The 18,369-nt window shown below is 44.6% G+C and overlaps 1 protein-coding gene across 1 annotated transcript; it reads left to right on the top strand.

The window, feature by feature from the left end:
- Positions 1–79: 79 nt before the first annotated feature.
- Positions 80–16,943, top strand: LOC101163140 (collagen alpha-1(IX) chain). Its single transcript, XM_023956625.1, has 32 exons — positions 80–342; positions 908–982; positions 1,183–1,221; positions 1,305–1,367; positions 3,424–3,477; positions 3,562–3,597; positions 3,684–3,707; positions 4,376–4,429; positions 4,512–4,565; positions 4,638–4,670; positions 5,936–5,992; positions 6,063–6,116; positions 6,192–6,245; positions 6,359–6,412; positions 8,234–8,287; positions 8,357–8,410; positions 8,610–8,663; positions 8,787–8,840; positions 9,350–9,403; positions 9,481–9,525; positions 9,944–9,997; positions 10,089–10,142; positions 10,312–10,365; positions 11,702–11,773; positions 12,384–12,419; positions 12,502–12,546; positions 12,650–12,682; positions 13,701–13,847; positions 13,931–13,985; positions 14,063–14,251; positions 14,909–14,986; positions 16,051–16,943. The coding sequence occupies exons 1-32, from the start codon at positions 235–237 to the stop codon at positions 16,254–16,256; spliced, it is 2,097 nt and encodes a 698-aa protein (XP_023812393.1). The 5' UTR covers positions 80–234; the 3' UTR covers positions 16,257–16,943.
- Positions 16,944–18,369: the final 1,426 nt, after the last annotated feature.

The raw sequence follows: 18,369 nt of genomic DNA, 5'->3' as shown, positions 1-18,369 counted from the left end.
GATCCTTATTGGTTGTCATGGTGACAACTATCTGGACCAGTACCTCCGATGTACCTTCACGACTGAAAGCAGGTCATGCCCCCACCCCTGTGAACAGAGAACCCCTCCTCCTCGTAATCGGGTTCTGCCACATTCTCCTCCTCCTCCTCCTCCTGCAGGCAGTAGGGCTTTCAGTTGGGGAGACACTGGCAGGTGGAGAGTCCGAGGGCCCCCATCTGAACTAGGAAAGTTGGGATGTTTGTGTCTTCCGTGGAGCGCAGGAAGACCATGGCTCCCTCCAGGATCTGCAGAGTCTCTCTGCTGGTTCTTCTGTTGCAGGCGGTGCTGATTTGTTCGGCTCAGGTGAGAGAAATCTCTTCTGTTTTTTTCCTGAAAGAGCTAAGAGCCTGCTTATGGCTCTGAATAAGGATTAAATAATCTTATTTGAAACCTTGCTTGACAATATTTTCAAGTTTTCTTTCCAGTCTGGCCTCATTTTTCCTGCTTTTCTAGAGTAAAGTCGACACAACACCTGCAGAATACGCTCACCAGTCTGACCTAATATCACAATCTGCCTTTGATATTCACCTAGAAAAAGCCAATTAAATCACATTTTGACATTTAATCAAACAAGTAAAGGAAAAATGACTTTGTTAAGGTTATTCACTTCCATGAGATCAAAGGTTTCAGCTTTTAAAACCCTTATTTTTGGTGTTCAGTCACTTCATCTCAGTGTGCACACCTGGCAGAGGTAATCTGAACACATGTTTTTACTCAGGACGCATAAGAGGTTCATAATGGGGGTCCAGATTTGGTTTCTGGACCCACAAAGAGCCTCTGTGTGAGCTGCAGCGGCGGCGGCGGCGCTGCCCACAGACGGATTTCTGATGAAAACTGGGGAAAGCCGTTTTTTGTGTTTGTTTTAAAGAGAGGCCCAGTCGGACCCAGAGGCCCCCCAGGACCACCGGGTGTGGCTGGCGTGCCGGGAGTGGATGGAATCGACGTGAGTCTGACTCTGTGTCTGTCAGGATCAGTTTTCTGGAGGAACGTTTGTGTTTTACGCTTTTTTCGTGCGTACTTGAACGAGACGGTGTTTTTTCTGCACCGTGAAGGTCGTGACAGAGCTCGTTGTGTTTTCAGAGCTCGTTGTGTTTTCAGAGCTCATGTTGTCTTTTCTCACTGAAATCTCTGTGGTTCCTTCAGGGGGAGAGAGGAGTGGACTCCACGGTGACCGGTCCACCAGTGAGTCCATTGTGTCAAGAAGAGAACCTTCAACTGAAGCTGAAGTTCAAACCCATGAACTCAACAGAGCCTTCTGTTTTCAGGGTCTGGACGGAGACGACGGGAAAGACGGATCTCCTGGAAAGCCGGGTCTTCCGGGTGCAGATGTAGGTCAAACTGAAGGATGATGATGTTCCCTCTTCTTCCTCGGGGTGTTGAGCTGTGAAGGATCAGAGCTGCAGATACAGATCAGCTGTTGTGCGGACGGTTTGTCTTGGCCTCCCGTTGGAAAAACTGCAGAGGGAGAAAAAGATCCCTTGAATAAATCAATCGGGCTATTTGGAGGAGCGTCTAGAATGTCCTCCTGACAGGAACAGAGCTCTTTTTGTGCGGCGATGGCCGACAGGAAAGAGGTGGATGCTGGGAGAGGCGGCGGCGCTCACACTGCGTTTTCTGTCTGCCGCGGAGAAACTGTTGGCTCTGCTAAAGATCTGCAGCAAATTTATGAAACAACAGATGAGGTTCAACACATGGAAACAGACAAAGGATGAGCAGAACAAGGGACTTTTTATTTTTGCTGCATATTCTTAAAGAAACGACAACTTTATTTCTTTTTTGGTCCTTTTAGTCATAAAACAAACTTCAGTTAGAAAAGTAGAATTTATATGCAAAGATCAATGTAAAGGCTACTCCCAGTTAAATTTCTTTAAGAGGACCTGCATGAAGAATTCTGCAGGAACAAGTGATTCTTCTTAAGAAAGACTCTTTTTAAAGTTACTCTGATGAAACAAAAATGGTGTTTTTGGTGTTTTTAACATGTTCTTGTGGCATTTTTCTGATGATGGAAGACATCTCTAAAAAAAATTAGGCTTAAAATTGCATTTCTGAGGTTTTTTTATTCAAATGGTTGGAATCAGGAGCAGATGAAATGTGATGTAGGACCCTAAATGGGCGGGGCCACAGCCTCCTTGCTCCGCCCCCTTCTGATGCAGACAAACAGATCCATGAGCGTCTTTGTTTTTTCGGTCTGAGCTGGGATCTGGATCAGAACTGGACAGATGGATAGATCTGATGTTAGGTTGGGGGTGTGAGGGGCTGTAAGCCAGCAGGAGAGAGTGTAAACAGATGGATGATGGGAAGGGGGGGCGGGGTTGCTCTGCCCCAAAAGTCCCGCCCACAACTCAGAGGTGAAATTCTAATGAACTCCTGCCGCTCTGCAGAAACTATGTCCTAGAAGACGACAGCGGGTTTTTGATTTGGCCTAAAAACTGATCAAAAGATGATCGCAGTGGAACTTCAACACGTTGATTTCACTGATTATTGATCCAGAGACTCTGAAACACCAGTTTGACTAAACAAGAGCAAAAAAGAACTAAACGATGCTGCAAAACCCCAAAAGCTGTGATTCTGTGTTGAAGTTTAAGGAAAACTTTCTCACAGCAAAGTTGTTCCAGAACAAAAAGCGAAACTTCACCATAAACTTAAATTTAACCTTCAAAGTTTTGATTATGTCTTTGTTCCTGGCGTCCGTCTCCTCCTCATCGTTTTTCTGAAATAATTAGACAACTCAACGCTTTAAACCCGCTGACCTTTTCAGGTTAGTCGGTGCCGAACCGCCTCCCTCTGCTGGTTTTCACTCTGCAGCCTTTTCTCTGCTCCTTTGAGGAAAGCAACAGATTTCCTTCCTCCTGTCGTGATTGGCGAGCGTTGGCTTTGGCGTTCACGGCCCGCCACGGCTCTTCAGTCGGCTTCACGTGTGGACTTTGACTCACTGCGACGGCCTGATTAGCGTGATTAGCTGTGGATTAGCGTCCGCACTTGGACCACCGGGGCTGCCGCCGGACCCGCTTTCAGTCGAACTCGTTGGTCTTCAGCCGAGCAACACATTTTCTAACCATCATTGCTCCTCCGCCGTGCTTTACAGTGGATTTGAGGCTAGACTTGTTTGTTCAGACAGAGAGAGAGAGGTTTTCAGCATTTCACTTCAAATCACTTTAGTATTTCCTGGAAGAACATTAATAATATTTATCCGACGGGATTTATGAATGCTGGAAAATCCTTCATGAACTTTTTCCTCAGTCATGAGCAGCTTTTTAAAGCTCCAACAAAAACTTCATGGAATCCTTTGAGACTTTTTTCTTGTTTTCAAACGCAAAACAGACCAAAGTTAGTGATCATTCCGTCTTTTTTTTTTTTTACTTTTCATTTGGTTTTGTATTACAGGGACCCGTGGGACCTCCTGGAGATCCAGGTCCGGCTGGAAAGAAAGGGTCAAAAGTGAGTAATGTAGCAGAAACTCCGTCCACATCAGCGTTATGACTGGAGCTTTAGTTCATGCTTCTCTTCTCGACGGGGTTTCAGGGGGAACCTGGAGCTCAAGGACCTCCTGGAGAGCCTGTGAGTAAAAATGTGATGAGTTTTAAATCCTCCGTAACAGAGGAGAAGCATGAAGTGACTGAAAAAGACGGATTTGTCTTTCACAGGGGGTCGGACCCGATGGGCTCGATGTGAGTATTATTTTTTCAACTGAAGGTATCTTGGAGTTTTTCTTCATGGGGGGGTCAGGACAACCTGGAATAGCTGGCCTTGAAGCTTCTTCCTGTCTCTGAAGAAGAAACTACGACATTAGATGACCTCTCAGCGAAAAAACCTTGTGCCCCCACCCAAGTCCATGTCCTGAACCTGCTTCCCCACCTCCTTCAGCTCCTCTCTGGGGAGTTCACAGAGCAGCGAGGAGCTCAGATCCTCCAGCGTTTCCTGGATCTGCTTCCCGTTCGCTCTCACATCTCAGCAGGAGCAGGAGGTGGAGGAGGCGGCTGAGGAGGGACCTCCTCAGCCGCCTCCTCTCCAACGAGATCTTCTCTGTCCTGACTGAGATCATCGTCTGGGAGGGAGCTTCACCTTTGACTCAGCAGGGGGCCACGCCCACACGTCTGCGGAGCTCGCCATCCTCCATCGACCGTCAGAGAGGCGAGAACTTTATGCTTAAAACTCCAAAAAATCCAAACCCACGAAGAAGAGTCCAGCTGGAAATCTATCCCATTAAGCCTGAGATCCCACAAATGTCCTGCAGCGCCTCCTACAGGAGGAGCTGAGGCGGGTCAGAACGGCGAGGATGAGATGTGAAACAGTGTAGAAGACGGTTCTGTTTCTACTGCATGTCTCCCGTTTCCAGGGCATTCCGGGTACCGATGGGCTCCCAGGAGAAATGGGACGGGCCGGCCCCCCAGTGAGTGCATCAACCAGCACCTCCTCCTGATGGAGGTCTGCATCAGGAGGCCTTGATGGATAACATGTCTGCTCTGTCACAGGGAGCGAGGGGCAGGAGGGGTCAAGTCGGTCCTTCTGGTCTGGTTGGTCCTCGGGTAAAACGCCATTTTCTCACTTTGGACTTTCCTCTGTCCTTCATGCTTTAAGCTCCTCCCCTTTGTTTTCAGGGACCTCCTGCGGTCTATAACGGAGAATCCCCGGTGAGTGCGATTCCATTTATTTAAGTAAACAAATGTCGATCAGACGGCTGTTAGACAGGAAGGAGGAAACGTCACAAACTTCCTCCAAACAAATCTGAAGACTGAATGCTGATGAAGTGACTTTACAGACACTTTCTGTTCCTCAGGAGTTCATTTAGAAAAAGAAAAGCAGATTTTGCATAAAAGTGATTCAGAATCGGATTAAATCAAAGCAAATCACTTTTCATACACATGTGAAACCAAGTGCTTTACATAATTATAAAAAACATTTATCAACGTAAAAGCCATAAGTAAAAACAAAGACGCTGACACACACATATATAAATAAATCCATCAATTCATAAATCAAAGCTGAAATTCAGACCTTTCTTCTGAACTGCATCACTGCCTTTCTCTGCCAGAATCCACCATTTCAGCAGAAACTTTCTGTGTCTTCTGATCAGAACCAGTTTCCGTCTGAAATCTCTTTTCTGTGGCTCTGAAAGCGGAGACGCTTTGCTGAAGTGCAGCATCGTAATTATCTTCAAAACGATTCAAACAAATGTCTGCAGGGAGCTTCAGGTTCCCCTTTCAGAAAACCGAACCTACAGAGGAGGTTTTGCAGACGTCATGTTGAACCAGACGAACCCGGAGAACCCAAGAACCGTTCTAGTCTGGAATTTAAAGGTTTATGCTGAACCTCTTTTTTTGTTTAATATAAGTATCAGCTATTATGGGGGCCAAACATAAAAAAATGTCAAAAAAGTAGGTTAAAAAAAAGGCGGCCAACATGGACCCCACGGGTTCTCCAGGTTTTTCCAGAGGAGGATGGATCATCCGTGTTTAGTCCGTCCTAAAAAAGTCCAAAGTAGAAATGTCTGACGGACTCTGAGGTCGCTGTGATGGAGGAGGATCGGAGAATCCTGACGGGAGCCGCACGGATTCTGCCGAAGGATGTCGGAAAAGCTGTTCTGGTTCTGGAAAATCCGCCTTCCCACCCGGAGCTGGAGATGTTCTGGTTCTGGGTGGGAGGGGCGCCCTGAACCCAAACTGCTGCAGGGAGCTGAGCTGTGAGCTCAGAGGTTCTGCCCGAGAAAAAGCTGAAGACGGGGAGTTGATCCCCACACCTGAACGCATCCGGGCAGGAGAGGTCAAAGGTCAAATCCTCACAAGTTTAGGAGATTCGTTTTCCCTCCTGATTATTCCCACTTTTCTCTGAGTGAACCCCCCAAGAAAGTCCTGGAAGAACTCTTGCATGACTTGACGGGGGCTGCTGTGTCTTTCAGTGCCCCAGTGCCTGCACCTCAGGCCTGTCGGGATACTCTGGACTCCCCGGCATGAAGGTGGGTCCTCCTGAAAACTCCAAGCCCTTTTGCTCTTTTAGCTGCAAACGTGGGATCTTCTCGTTGGCAGGGCCACAAAGGAGCAAAGGGGGAATCCGGAGAGCCCGGACGTCAAGGGCACAAGGTGACCCCTGACCCCATTTACCAGGTCAACTGATCATCAGCTTCTCCTCATTACTGACCTTTTTATCTCCAACAGGGCGTGGAAGGTGAACAAGGACCACCCGGAGAGACTGGCACTCAAGGATTACCAGTAACAAACTTTACCAGAGTTTCTAAACGACCAGATTGTCTTTCAGGTTTCTCAGCAGATACTTTCATCCAGACAAACGTGTTGACTCTCCTCTTTCTGCTGAGTAATTTTAGGGTCCAGGGGGACCCAGAGGCCTTCCAGGAATAATGGGCTCCAAAGGTGACAGGGTAAGAGTTTTAGCCCAAACCGTTTCCACTTCAGATCCTGACAGAGGTTCTGCAGCCTTTAATACCGAAAGAGCTGTTTGGTCCAGTTTCTGACCGACCAGAACCCGGCGAGAACCGCAAAGTTCCGCCTCATTGTTTAGAAAATTACACTTTATGTTTTAGTGGTCATTTATTTTAAATATTTACAACAATTTAATTATAGCAGCTCTATACATTTCTATAGAACAAATGTAACTCTGTTTGCTTTTGACAGCAGAAAATCCAAGTTCCTTTCAAAATAAAAGACATCCTGTGTCGAATAGGCTCCTCCTCCTGCTGCAGCAGAATGAAACATTTCAAAAGGCCAATCAGACGGGGTTCTTCTCTATCATTATGACTTTGCTGCGCCGTCATCCTTTTTCTACCTTTGCTTTTGAATACATGCTGTTTTAAAAAGATTGCTTTTGTGTAGAAATATGCTGGGCGGGGCCACAAGCTTTCATGCTCCGCCCCTTTCTGATGCATCCACTGTCAGACAAACCGATCCTTCTTTGTTTTCCTCGTCTGAGCTGGAATCTGGATCAGAACTGAACGGCTGGATGGATCTGATATTTGTGACACCGCTAATGTTAGGTTGGGGGTGAGAGGGGCTGTTGGGGAGGCGGGGGAAACAGAGAGCTCTCAGCAACTGGGAGGGGGTTGCTTTGCACCTAATTCACTCAGAGGTGAATTTCTGATCAACTCCTGCCGCTCTGCAGAAACTATGTCCTAGAAAATCACACAGGTTTTTGGATTTTGGCCAGAAATGGCAGTACCATAATGACAAGACCACCGGGAACAGATCAAAAGATGATTGGAGCGGGACTTTAACTCAAACTATTTAACCCTTGTGCTATCCTGTGGGGTCAAGATGACCCCCCCCCCCTTCCATTGATGTGTTCTCCCTACCATGACAAAGGTGGATAAAGGTGGAAAGATTTCATGTAATCCATGGACACCAGTGAAGATCACAAATCATTGAAGAAAAAAGGTTCAGAGCACTGTCTAGTGGGTCTAGATGACCCAACTCCCAATGTTAAAGTGCCTAGGATAGACCAAGGGTCAAACAAAACTACAACCTTTATTTATTGAAATTGTCAAGATTTTTCTTCAGAGCCAAAGAACCACAATGGAGGGATAAAAAAACCAAAGTAGTTCCAGTTTCTAGATCTCGACAAAAGAAAGAGGTTAGACCTTGAAGTGATCAGAGGGCAGTTGAGGCAGGAACCGGGAACTGCCCTGGAGGGAACTGCCCTGTAGTGTGTACCACTTCATTTTAGCGGTCCAACAGATTCCAAACGATCAATATAAGAATCTATAACTACATAATGTCTATAAGTCATATTTTAAGAGCAGGAAGTAGTGAGGGTTTCAGCAAAAATGATGGCAGTTCCAACTGAGGTTCAGCTGACTTTTCAAAATAAAACCAACAATGACAAGAAGAAACGCCCCAAGAATAACCAGAAGACCCTTAAAAATCAATGAATGTGATGAAGTCTTTAGTAAATAAATAAATGCATTTAACGCATTTGGTTGTGTCTAAATTGATGTACAAAGTCAAGTCATTTTGAAGGAAAAAGAAAGAAAATGAACTAAGTTTAACCCTTTAACTTCTGTTTCACAAACCAGCAAAATGGTTTCTGGACTTTCAAAGTAAAGTTCATGAAATGTAAACTTTATTCTTAACATATTTCTGAACATCTTATGTTAATATTTCTTTAAACGACACATTTTTTTCCCCAAAAAAGGAGATGTTTGTCAGCTTATGCAGCTTTCTACCCCCTTTGCTGTCGCCTTAAACAGGGACCTCGGGGAAAACCTGGCGATGCGGGCCCTCGAGGCGTCCAGGGAGAACCGGTGAGCGCAGATCTTTGTACCCTCAGAGCTCCTTGACCCAGAGGGCTGATGGATGCTGACGTGTTTCAGGGGGATCCGGGTCAAAGAGGCGCCGTGGGCGAGGCCGGACCGTCAGGAGGGACCGTAAGAGGTTTTATTAAATCACACGTCAGGTCAGAGCTGCTTCTAGCGGATCAGAACCTGAAGCTAGAAAGGTTGATTTTGAATAAAGATGGAGAACTGGTGTCATTTATTCAATGTTTTTTAAAAAGAATTATAGAGCTGCTTCTAAACTTCCTTATCCTGCAGCCTTTTTTTGTTTTTGTCCATTTTATCTTCAAAGGGGGATCCAGGACCTGCAGGAATCAGAGGAGTTCCAGGTCCAAAAGGAGAACCGGTGAGACTCCCATCCTTTCACCAACATTTTGCATCAAGTTACTCACAGAAATACATCAGCTGTTTGCCATAAAATGCCATCAAGTCTTAGTCTGGATAAAGTTCTCCTTTTTTTTCCTCACAGGGTCTCCCGGGTCCTGATGGTCGTGAGGGAATACCGGGTCTTCCTGGATCCAAGGTAAGGTTCTGTTCAGCTGTGACGGGTTGTTACGGTGCACGGATCCTCAGAGCTGCAGGCTGCAGAAGCTCCTCCCACTAAATGTGAAGCCGTCTGCACCTGTGGGTCCAGGTGAGCGCGGCTCGGTCTGGAGGCCCAACATGACGGGAACCGAAGAAACCGAGTTTCTGAAGATGTTGAGAAGAACCTGGACTGGTTGGAAATGAACCAGAGTTCAGGAGGATTTGTTCGGGTTTTCGCCAGCAGAGTTTTGAGTTTTTAGCAGATCTTTGCTGCACTTTTGTTGTCAGATTTAACGATTGTACATTTCTGGAATTGTTCATTTTGAGTCCCGTTCACTAATACTAACAGATAAAAATGTCCCGTCCCACACAGCGCACCTGATCTGAGTCACAGAGGGATTCAAGTTTTAATATAACATTTAAAAACGAAACTTTTTATTTATTATTATATTTTTTTAAAAAAAAACTTTTTTTAATGACCTAAATTCTTCTTTCTGTTCTTTTCAGGGTATTGTGGGGAAAAGTGGAGCTCCAGGTGACCCCGGCCCTCAGGGTCTTCATGTGAGTGACCTCTGACCTCTGCTCCAGCCATCAGCTCTTCGTTCAGTTTGAGGCGTGACATGATTTTTTTTCTGCAGGGGGTGCCCGGTGGGTACGGCCAGAAAGGACACGGGGGCGTGAAGGTACGACTGCATCCTGCATCACTCATGAGTCAAAACGAACAAAAATGAAAAGAAATACCAGATAAATGAAACAAAACTACAACCCCCCCCAAAGAAAAAGACATTGAAAGAGCCTTTTCAACCGAAATCTCTCAAACAGAAGTGGCTAAAGGGATCAAAGCATGAGTGACAGGCGTGTTTTGGGATCCGCTGCTTTTCTCGCTGCAGTTTCTGATTTAAGCAAAGATTTTTAGACGCATCCAGATTTTCTGCTTTAAAAACGAGCGTCTTCCCAGTTTCCTGAAGGTAAGGATTGCAGACGGGCGTCAGTCCAGCAGCCTTTGAATCGTTCTTGGCCGTGATCTCCACACGCTGTCAGACAAAAACCGGCAAATTTTTCCTGCGTGTTTGGATCAGAAGGTGATGCTTTTGCCTTCAGGGTAACTCAGGAGATCCGGGAGTCGTGGGTTTGATGGGACCTCCAGGGAAACAGGTGAGTGACGGTTCCTTCAGAGGAAAGGAAAAGAACCCCAAGAATCCCAATGGAACATGCTGACAACTTGGAATGTTCCATTTGCCTCCAGGGGGAACGAGGAGATCAGGGAGAGGTGGGACCGGCTGGACCCAGAGGAGGACCCGTGAGTCACAAAGAAAACCCAAACTTCCTGATATTCCACCTCACTTCTAGATCCCAAAAAACTTTATCTATAAAAAAAAGTGAAACAGTTACAGTGACGATGTCATCCTATTCGCTTCAGTTTCTGCAGTTTCTATCAAACTTAGCAGACTTTCTGTTCCCGGTTTTAGGGCGAGCGTGGAGAGAGGGGAGCTGACGGACCTCCGGGACCACCTGGAGCCCGGGTAAGAGCTGCTAATCTGAGGGAAACCCCACCAGGAAACTCCCAGCACAATGTAAAAATGGAAACCCTCCAAAACAACAAATAAGCCTAAAACGTTTTCTTAAAAAAAAAAGAAAAAAACATGTCAGTGGGGGGAAAAAATGGTCATATCAGGAGTTCCTATTTTTATGAAAAACAAAATTCTGGTCACTAAGTCATGTTTTCTTAAACTAAGATTACTTTGCTGTTAAAAACTTTCTTAATAAGATTAATTTTCTAGAAACAAAGGTTAAACTTTCTTAAGATTCTGTTTTTGCTGTTCAAAGCGGCTGGAATGTGACAATTGGCAATTAATTAGAGCCAAAAAATTGAAGAGAAAATACAAAAAATTCAATAAAAAAATCGGATCAACTTCATTTTGCACCGAAACTCCAAACAAAATTGACTAAATATTTGACATATTTAGTGAACCTGTGGGCCTACTTTCAAAGTAGTAGTAGTTGAGATAATTACCAAAACACATCGTAAAAGTTCTCGATGGGAGAATTGGTTAACTCCTAAAAGAAACTGTGGTCCAAATACAAAACCCTGTGGAGCTCCAAACTCCACCTAAACTCACTCCAAACTGGTTCTGAGTCCCCGCCTAAACCCAGAACCAAAACTATTAGAATGACCAACTTAATTCAGTAGGAATGTGAATGCTTTCTTTTTTAAGATTTCCTTTCAAAACTAGTTTTATTTTGAAAAGAACTGAGGCACAATGAATTTAAACAAGCACTTTTTTTTTTAACTGCACCAAAGGAAAGTCGATCAAAAGAGGACGAATGTGTCTCGTACTTAAAGATCAATCAGAAGATTAAACGGGGATTCTGATTTCTGGTGTCTGATGATATAAAATTGAATAATTTGGGTTATTAAATATTGGGAAATGACTTTTTTTCCCACTTTTTAAAATAAAATTTCAACAAGAACTTGAAAAATCTAAATTGAGACAACAACTTTGTGACGTCTGACCAACGTCTGAGGCAGGAACGGCTGATGAGCGGCGGTTTTATCCACTGCATGAATGGCCTCCAGTTACTGTGTCTCTGTTTTTGCCAGAACTCTGGGGAGACTCGGGGCAGGAAAAGAGGTGGGGGGGGGGGGTCTGAAAGAAACCTCTGTTCCCCAGGAATGGAACGTTTGAGGGGGGGGTCTGGATGGTAGTGTGGCTATGGGGGGGGGGGTCTATAATCTCTGTTCGTAGGCAGTAAAAGTTCATTTTTTTATGAAAAAGGTCAGATTTGTGAGGAAAAAGATGTTTTGGGTTCTGGTTCTGAAGTGTGTTCTGTTTTCTGACGTCTGCGTTTTCAAAACAGGGAACAAAGGGGGATCCGGGTCTTCCAGGACTTCCTGGACCTGCTGGTTATCGAGGCGAGAAGGGGGACAGGGTAATCCACGCTAACCCTCGCCTTAAAGCAAAGCGGGAACTGAACAGACGAGTCGTCCTGACAGACGCTGTACCCCCGGCTCGCTGGGAAGCGTCCCACACTTCAGTGTTTCTGCAGTCAGGCTGACAGAGAAGGGAACACTGTCAGGAAATGTTTCAGGAGGATATTTGTGAGGTTGGAAACACAAAGATGAGTTAAACAAAGGCGGGTCCAAGTACTGAACCCTGTGGTGCTCCAAACTTCACCTCAAACGGAAGGAAATGTTTTCATTTAGTCAAACATCCTTTCCTGAAACCTACCAAAATAAAAGTCTTTTTATTTTATATATAGCGCCTATTATATAGGAGTTATATTTTTGGTGTTTTTTTTCAATTTAAGGTGAGGTTAGATTAAGTGGATAACGTGTGAAGGGATGACCTTATTTAATGCTTTTTTACGTTTCCCTATTTTTAATTTGTTAATTGGACAAAATATAATCAGCGACGTGTTCAAATGATAAAACTGAATGAGAAAGAATCCGAGCAGAGGAGTCAGGATTATTGACGGTCGATCATGGAGAAATAATTCTTCAGCTGTTTTCACCTTTGTGACGTCATTCTTGTGTTTTCAGGGGGCGGTTGGCGTTAACGGCCCAAAGGGAGAGCAGGTATGTTCATGGCGTTGTTGGTCCGCTCCAGCTGCTGTGGAGTCGCATCTCGTTAAAAAACCATAATGTGTTTTTATCAAAGGGGCCTCCAGGAGCTGAAGGAACGCCAGGAGACAGAGGAGACGTGGTGAGTGACACGCAGCCCGGACCATGACTCAGCGGTATTCCTGAGGAAAGATAAGAAACAGAAAAAAGTGTCCTGAAAACAAATGTGTTGCGTTCTTCTTCAGGGGGATCAAGGAGAACCAGGCGAGAAAGGATCGGTACGTAGAATGAACTGTACAGTGTGGCACTATGTAGTGCCCTGAAGTTTAAAAGCAATTTGGACGCCATGCTTAGGATTAACACTCTCTGGGCTTGCATGGGCTATCTATCTATCTATCTATCTATCTATCTATCTATCTATCTATCTATCTATCTATCTATCTATCTATCTATCTATCTATCTATCTATCTATCTATCTATCTATCTATCTATCTATCTATCTATCTATCTATCTATCTATCTATCTATCTATCTATCTATCTATCTATCTATCTATCTATCACTACTTTTATGACCTCATCGATTTCGCAAAGTTAAAATCTGATTGATATGCGCATTGACGATTATTTGAGTCCACTGTCTTCTGAAGATATTACTATATTAAAAAAATACACTTAAATACATTTCTTGGCAAAAAAAATTCAGATGCAATGCATTGTGGTCTATATTTGCCAATCTAGTGAGCATCGAGGCACACTGGTTTTCGCAGAGACTTCTGGGAAATTTCTAGGGCTCTGGATTTTGGAATTGTAGATTCAGACAGAACTACAAAATAGAGAAGCCACTATGTAGTGCGTTTCTGCTGCACTGCATTCTGGGTCGGTGTAAGCAGGTTTTATTTTGAAGGGTCAAAGGGGGAAGTGGTTTCTCTTCTCTTTGAGTTAATTAACCAGTTCTAATTGAACAGACTGGGTTGGTTCTGGTCAAAGCAGACGTGACCCAATTCACTGCATTCGGGAACAGAACACCAGTTAAAGCATATATATAAATAAGTAAACCGTTTCTGTTGTGTGATGATGCTTTGGGGTCACGTAGTAGTTGCTCCCGGGTCAACTGTGACCCAGGGCCTCCTTCTACCCACAACCTGTGGGAGTAACTCCCCACTTTTGTTGTTTTTTTTCTGTAAGGGAATGTTTTCATACTATTGTGACGTCCTCTGAGGTTTTGTTTCATCTTTTTGTGTCTCATCATCATCATCATCATCATCATCATCATCATGTTGTCGCTGAGCGCAGACGGGCCCCCCAGGAGAGACGGGAAACAAAGGAGCTGAAGGCAGCCGAGGAGTGCCGGGCAAAGAGGGCAAGTCGGGTCCACCGGGTCCGCGGGGCATGCAGGGGGACATGGGGGTCCCAGGCCTGCCTGGTGTGCAGGGGCCGGCGGTGAGACGGTTCATCTTTGTTCAGAGCGTCCTTCAGAACCGGAGGACCAACAATAAAAGGCTCACGGTCCCCTTTCTGTGCAGGGAAAACCCCCGTCGGACTCCCACATCAAACGGGTCTGTATGCGGGTCATGCAGGGTGAGTCCCACCCCTCAGGTCCGTTTGGATCCTCTAATCCGTTTCCAGCGTGACCTGCATGTCCCTCTGTGTCCCAGAACACTTGGCCCAGCTGGCTGCAAGTCTCACCAGACCAGAATCCGGCATCGCTGGAATCCCAGGTCCTCCGGGTCCTCCTGGACCCCCAGGCCCCACCGGGGAAAACGGTTTTCCTGGTCACATCGGATCGAGAGGCCTGCCGGGTCTGAAGGGCCCACCTGGGTTACTGGGTCAGAAGGGACCCAAAGGTGAGATCTGGAGAAGGAGGACCGTCGCAGCCGTCAGTGTGTGACTGTAAAGATATAGAAGCAAACGCCATTTTACACATTACTTACGTTGAATTAGGATTAATTACCTCATTGGAATAGGTGGAATTGAACTGGATTACATTCATTGAAAACTATTTTTAATGTTTTTATTGCATTTTCTTTATATTTTTTTGTTAATTGTTGCTTTAAAAGCAACTAAACAAAATTAATTTCTTTCATAAATTAGGTCAGAAATGTTTGTTTGAACCACGTCGGCCCCTGATTTCCCAAATATGTTTAAAAAGCTAAAACATGTTCTTGAGTAGAAAATAGAAATAGATCCAAAACTTTGTTTTTATGGTAAATTAACCCAAAATCTGTTTTTAACAGAAGAAAACAGATAAATCTTCTTTTTCTGTCCCTTCAGTGGCGCATTACTGCCCCCTGCAGGCCAAAGACAGGAAGTGTTCGCACTAGAATAAAACCAGAGAAGCCAAATCTGTAAAAATGTCAAACTTCAGCAAACTATTCAGATATTTTTTTCTGTCGGGCAACAGCTTTATGAGTGCATACATTTGGGAAAAAAATAATGCAGATTAAATTGCATTAAATATGATCATTCTGATTATTTTATATATATATATTTTTTCTTTCCAGGTGACCAGGGGGACAAAGGAGACCGAGGACCCACAGAGAGGGGACCCAAAGGAGAACCAGGGGTACCAGGTCTACCAGGTAAACGTCTGACTCAGGTTTCAGTTTTTAAAAGTAAAAGACCAAAACTTGTGACTTTAAGGAACTAAATCCTTATTTTTCTTTTACCTGGGAGGACCCACCGGGTCAAATGTGGCCGTTTGATGTTTATATTTTATTTTATTTTAAACTGCTGATAACTGCTGTTGCCCAGAATGAAAAAAAGAATTAGTTCTTAAATGAACTTTAAAATCTCAGAAGAAAATGGTTCCTTACTACTAAAGTTGGGGCGACCTTCATGGCTGATCATTTATTGTTTATGAAATTATAAATAAGAATAACACATTTTAGCTGAAAAGTGTCTTTGGAATCATCAAAAAAAAGAAAAAGATAAAACGAACATTAAAAAACCTGAAAAACCGAAGCAATGCAGAAACATTTGATGGAAGAATCAGAGAACCGTCTGATCGGAATGGAACAATTTGATTGGACGACAGGAAGTGACAGAGAGACAGAAATTTCTATTTTTTTTTAATTACTTAATTTATTTATTTATTCGTTTTTTTAATTATTTTATTTATTTATTTATTTTATTAAAAGTGTTTGTATAAATTTATTAACAGAGTAACAGATAAATGGAAAGATTTTTTTATTAATTAATTAATGTATTTATTACGTATTTCTTATTCTATTTTCATTTATTTATTTTGTTGCTTTTATATTTTTTATATAAACTTTATTAACAGGGTGACAGAAAGATTTTTACTTTTTAAATTATTTTATTCCTTTTTTGTTTTCTATTTTAATTTTTTATATTTTGTATTTATTTATTTATATCCATCACCTTTAATAACGCATATTGCACATCCAAAATACCCAACATTAACACTCATTTTCCCATTTGGGACGGGAGGCGGGTGGGGGTCTGAGAAAGGAGGTGGGGGTCAGACAGGTGTGGAGTGGGGAGGTGAAGACCTACAGGAGCAACAGATTTCTGAGGTGACCCGGAGGTCAGGGCGTGGTCTCAGGATGGGGGGGTGATGGCGTTGCGTTTCGGCTGATTCACGTCTTTCTGAATCGTGATGATGTCGCCGTTCCTCCTGCAGGTGAGCCCGGCCGGCCGGCTTACGGCGCCCACGGCCGCGACGGGGAGCCGGGGCCTCGTGGCGTCCCCGGCATCAACGGCGTGCCCGGGCCTCCTGGCCCCCCGGGTCAAAACGGTTACTGTGAGTCGTCGCAGTGCATCCTGGCCATGGTGGCGTCGCCGGTCTCTGCCAAGGACTCCGGCATGAAGGGCCCCAACGAGATGTGAGGGGGCCACAGTGGCAGAAGAGAGTAGAAGAGCCCCGAACCCCCCAGACCGGGTTTGTATGTTTGGCTTAAAGATCTCTGTGGATCGACATGGACGCCAAACACCGGTCACGCTTTTGGAGACAATTTCAATTTGAATCACGGAATGTTTATCATGAAAGCAACCAGCTCCTGTTTTCTCATGACGTTTCTGTAAATGTGTCAATATGCAAATGACCCTTCCACCTCCACATTACACAGGACACGTCTGACCCATCCTGGACCGGCTCTGTGTGACTGATTATTTATTCTATCCAGTTTTGACGTCTTCAAGTTGTACAAAGGAGGGAATAAAAACATTTTGATAATCTCTGGCATGTTTTATCCAAAGACCCCAAAAACGAGACGAGATCTGACTGATGGATGTAAAACTGAGAGTTTAGTGTTACACAGGATGTTTATTCGAGTCCTTTTATCTGCAGATCTTAAACCTTAAATTTGATAATTGACAGTTTTCTTTACATTCTTCACAAAATATTTGAAGACTTCTGTGTTTCTTTGACAACATTTATGTTTCACACTTTAATCTCCTCCAACTTTCCAACATAAATGTGCGTTAAGGCGGACCAACGGATGAACCTGCCTTAACTGAAATGTAGTTTGACTTTAACTTTCCCCTTCGTTGTTGAATAAAAGTTCCTCAAGTTCACCTCAGTTGTGTAGAGTTTGGACTCACACCAGGTGACCCTCAGGTTCAGGTTCTGAAGACTCTGGCGCCCCTCAGATACGTGCCAGGACTCGAGCAGCAGGATGTCAATCACATGATGACATGATATTGAGGGATTCTTCCTTGCTTATAGGTCAGAGGTCAAACAGTTCTGGTCCGTCCGTCTTCACGTTTTATTTGACCAGTTCAGAGCTGCTGGTTCAAATTCCAAACCGTTACTGAGCTCAGGAAACTCCTCGTTTGGTTTCGTGATGATATAGATGATCTGGACTGGGCAGCAGAGACGGGCTTAAGGGGGGGTAATGGTGGTGTTGGGGGCGGGTCTTTCCACGACTCGTCCTGCAAGTCTGGACCGAGTCTCTCTGACCTAAACTCGCCGCGCCTCAAACCTGTTCCCCATCGCTGACGATGTCTCGGTGTGAAACTATCAAACTCCAGTGTACTCCAAAGACAGACCATAATGAAAAGTAGGAGGGAACACTTCAAACCATGGACTGTAAATCATAACTGGACCGAGTCGGTGTGACGTCAGCCACAGAAAACGGTTTACTTCCATCTCCAACCAGATTCAGTCGCCATCCTTTTTGCGGTATGGACGCCGCCACGTTGGAGCCAGACGTCGTTGGTAAGCAGTGATTGGTCCAAACTGGTCTGAGTCAACGTTTCTATGGCAACCACTTTCACCTATCAGGAGACAGTGGAAGGCCACACGCCTACCACTCGAAAGTGGGCAACACCAACTTTGCCAAACATTTCAAACATTGGATGTGGCCCCACCCACTTTTATTCCGGCATCTGATTGGTCAGTTCATAACTTGAATAATTTAAAAAATATTATGGAAAAAAAAAGATTCTCAAGAAGATCCATAACGTTTATTCTGACGGAGTAACAGCTGTTTATTTCTCTATGGAAGTCAATGGGACTTCGGCTTTTTGGAGCCACTTTCTGTTTGGAAGGCCAGGCGGGGGAGGGGCCACTCAGTCCAGTTCCCTCATACAGTCAATGCTTCAGGCTCAGAAACTTTTTAAAGTACCCATGAGCCTTTCTTTGCTTTATAGGTGAATGTTAGACTCATTGAAAGCCTAAAGACCACCTCCTGTTCTAACCTCCATCTGCTGAACCCCGGGTCGTTGAGTTGTGGGTTCCACCTGAAACCGGACCGGTTCGGACACCCAACGGGAACCGGACTGTTCCTGCTATACAGCAGACGAAGCGTTTGAACATCCAACCCGGCGGACGGATGTTTTCAAAGTCTTGGTGGTCAGCGCCGTGTGGCTGAGATCGGTTCCGCAGTGATCTAGTCGATGTTGGTTAGAACCCAGAGCCAGTTTGGTTTCACCATGAAAACAGGACAAAACCCAAAAATGGAAGGACTGCAGAGATGTTTTCATCCTGATCTTAGGACTG

Source organism: Oryzias latipes, chromosome 1 (assembly GCF_002234675.1).
Source record: "Oryzias latipes chromosome 1, ASM223467v1".
Lineage (NCBI taxonomy): Eukaryota > Metazoa > Chordata > Actinopteri > Beloniformes > Adrianichthyidae > Oryzias > Oryzias latipes.
Note: the sequence above shows the minus strand (reverse complement) of the source record. Positions and strands in the feature narration are given on the sequence as shown.

Excerpts from the sequence above, each read along its gene's own strand:
- LOC101163140 (XM_023956625.1), top strand. The coding sequence starts at position 235 with ATGTTTGTGTCTTCCGTGGAGCGCAGGAAGACCATGGCTCCCTCCAGG. Across the intron at positions 4,566-4,637 it reads CTGGTCTGGTTGGTCCTCGG|GGACCTCCTGCGGTCTATAA; the intron begins GTAAAACGCCAT and ends CTTTGTTTTCAG. Across the intron at positions 6,117-6,191 it reads CCGGACGTCAAGGGCACAAG|GGCGTGGAAGGTGAACAAGG; the intron begins GTGACCCCTGAC and ends TATCTCCAACAG.